General features: G+C 33.6%; 1 protein-coding gene across 1 annotated transcript; it reads right to left on the bottom strand.

Annotated features, from left to right (window-relative positions):
- Positions 1-219: 219 nt before the first annotated feature.
- On the bottom strand, positions 220-2,621 carry LOC139876051 (probable LRR receptor-like serine/threonine-protein kinase At2g28960). The gene is made up of 4 exons (XM_071863349.1): positions 1,767-2,621; positions 1,116-1,371; positions 474-1,018; positions 220-297 (listed from the first exon to the last, which is right to left on the bottom strand). Exons 1-4 carry the CDS (start codon positions 2,619-2,621, stop codon positions 220-222), a joined length of 1,734 nt encoding a protein of 577 aa, XP_071719450.1.
- Positions 2,622-3,228: the final 607 nt, after the last annotated feature.

Raw genomic sequence — 3,228 nt, 5'->3', positions numbered from 1 at the left:
ACCCAAACACCATTTTAAAAACGTGTTTTGTTGTTGTCTGATTATTCTGTTTCACAATAATAAAAGTACTTTTAAGTACCTCGCAATTGGAATGGTCATCACTCGACAATCATAGCTATTGCAAACAGAAGTTGCTGTTTTTTAACTGACTGCTGATCATACATAAAATAGAGTATCTTTTATCGCACATTCAAAATTCGATCTCCCTTATTTGAGTCATTAGACTGAGGTGGTCTTCGAAATCTCGAGTTTTTTCTTGTAGTCTTCAGTCAGGGGTTTTATGTCCTCTTCTTCATCCTGTTTATATCAAACAATTAGAAACCTATATATGAAGTCATTAAATATTCGTTATCATTTATATCAATATGAGAGCATATATCTTCCATCACAGAAACAAATATATAATATAAGTATGTATTATCGAGAACGTTTAAAGGAAGCTTGCTTTAGTACATAAGGGAGTGATTACTTACTTGAAACTGCAAAGCCTTCTTAAGTTGTGCCAGAACTTCTTTTGATGTTGGTCGTTTTGCTATATCATCATCTAAGCACTTGTAAACTATGTCTACAAATGTAGTCAATGATTTCGGAACAATATCTTCCCTTATAGATCTAAACACAATCTCATCATGGTTTCCTTTTTCCAGATTGTGTCTCATGAAACTAAGTAGAGATAGACCCTCGAGATTAGGGATTTTATATGTTGCTCTCCCGCACAAAATCTCAAATAAAACCACACCAAATGAATAGATATCGGATTCTTTGGTTAAGAGACCTGATTTTAAGTACAAGGGGTCTACGTAACCCTTTGTGCCACAAGCATGATCAATAGTATACCGTGAATCATTGTCTATATTACTAATCAAGGAAAGTCCAAAATCACCGAGTTTTGCCTTCCAGTCGTCGAACAATAAAATGTTAGGAGTTTTGATGTCTCTATGTATCACCACCTCTTGTCCTTCAACACCACCATGAAGGAAATCCAGCCCCGATGCAACATCGATGCATAAGTCGCTTCCTCCATGTGAGTTCAACGACATTCAAATATCTGTCAAGACTTCCTTTCGGTGCTCGCTCATAAACTATGAATTTTTCATCTGTCTCGTCGCTATAACCTACGAGACCGATGACATTCTCATGTTTATACTTGTGAAGAATTTGAAGCTCATTGTAATATTGTGGAAGCCCTTGACCATGAACTGTATTTAACTTCTTCGCAACTATGGCATAACGTCCATATCTATGTTTTTGTGCAAGTTCTCCAATGTACACACTCCCAAAACCTCCTTCTCCAATAACACGGCTGAAATCTTTTGTTGCCATTTTAATATCTTCAAATGACAATTTGAAGGTTTCAGCCTCGTGACTTTTCTGTCAATTTAAGGAAATTAAACATATTTCTCTTAAAGTATTAAACATATTTCTCTTAAAGTGATTGTAAATGCTGTTCCAAAAAAAAAAAAATTATTATAAAAAAGTGAATCGTAATTTAAACATTTTTAGTTTAAACATTGTACTATAAGTGAATAAATTTCAAAGTAATATATTTCTTTCGTCTCAGAAAATTTTCCACTTGCAAATAATAGTTGTATCCATTATCATTAAATTCCTTATTTTTACCTTTAATCATTACTGTCAATCAATTATTTCTAAAATTAATGAATTCGAACTTAACTTAAATATAACAGTAAAACTAACATTTACCAAACATACCACAATCAAATAAAAATTAAAGAAGGAAAATAATTTTAGAATGCTTGACTTACCTGAAAGGACAACGCCTTCTCAAGTTCTTTGATAATAACTTCAATTGTGGGGCGTTGATTTGGCAATTCTCCCAAGCACCGGCATGCAATTGCTATAAACGTGTCCAATGAATCTTTGTTGAGTCCTTCATGTTGAAAAAGTGCATTTTCACTATTTTCTTGTTTCAAGCAAAAAGCCACCTTATTCTTTATTATTCCCTTTTGTAACCATCGCCCTACCACCTGCTCTAGTCGTGTATCTTGACAAGACTCATTTTCCATTATGCGATCGACAGTCGTCCCACAAAGGATTTCAAACAAAATCACTCCTAAACTAAATACATCCAATTCCGCCTTTAACTTACCACTCTTAGCATATTCCGGATCCGTATAAAATGTCATTTTACGAGAATCATCAAGTTCGAGAGTTTCATTATGTTGATTCCGAGTCAATAATACAGCATGTTGAAATCCGGTAATACTTGCCTCCCAACTATCAGCCTCCAAACGATCACTTTTATCTGCCAACAAAATATTGTAACTTCTTATATCACGGTGTATTACCATTTTTTGGTCCTCCATCCCACTATGAAGGTAATATAATCCGTGAGCTATATCAAGGCTGGCTTTCAAACGTTTTTCCCATATAAATATAGATCTATATAACATCGAACTAAATTGGCAATCTGGGACATCCTCGAACACAAGAAAAATACCAAGTCCTTCGTCACAAAATCCAAGAAAAGATGAATCTATGTTTCGATGCTTACAAGTACCAAGAATTTCAATTTCTGTTTCGAACATATATTCTTCTTCCTTTTTATGATGTATACATACATTGTAGCTTCTCGTAGGTAGTTGATCTTTATTTTCCATGTTTGAACCGGAAAGATATTCTCTATCAATACATTCAAGTTCGGTTTTGTATAGGGTATACAAGTCACAAGAATAGAACGGTTCTTGAGAAAAATCAGAGGTGGCCAACTTTATGACTTCAAGTTTAATCCTTAGGTGTTGTACCTTTTTTACCTACATCATGTTACGATATCTGGAAAATTAGTAGACGACACTCAAATATAAGAGTTAATTAAAAAATATGTGTGAACTGATGTTGCTCAACACGTATTAGCTCTAGGTAAAATATATTTGTGTTAGATTGAACGAGAAATGCCACAAAAACATAAGTTTTCAAAATAATTACGCCGTTGATTCCTTTGCTGTGTATCAAATTTCAAGATTATCCCTAAACTTCTTTTGACTTGGTTGGTCCCTCAACCGTGAAAAAAAAAAGGTTTAGAGGTAATCTTGCAAATTGATACATATCACACGGCATAAATATGTCATTATTCTAAAAATATATGTGGCAATAGTGAATGCCCTTTGCTTTTGAATGGTATTATTTCAATTTCTAATTTCCTTTTTATACAACTATGTTTGGACGATATATTTTGCATTGATAAAATTCATAAAAAGATTGTTTCTC

Source organism: Rutidosis leptorrhynchoides, chromosome 11, assembly GCF_046630445.1.
Source record: "Rutidosis leptorrhynchoides isolate AG116_Rl617_1_P2 chromosome 11, CSIRO_AGI_Rlap_v1, whole genome shotgun sequence".
Lineage (NCBI taxonomy): Eukaryota > Viridiplantae > Streptophyta > Magnoliopsida > Asterales > Asteraceae > Rutidosis > Rutidosis leptorrhynchoides.
This window is presented reverse-complemented; position numbering and strand designations above follow the sequence as displayed.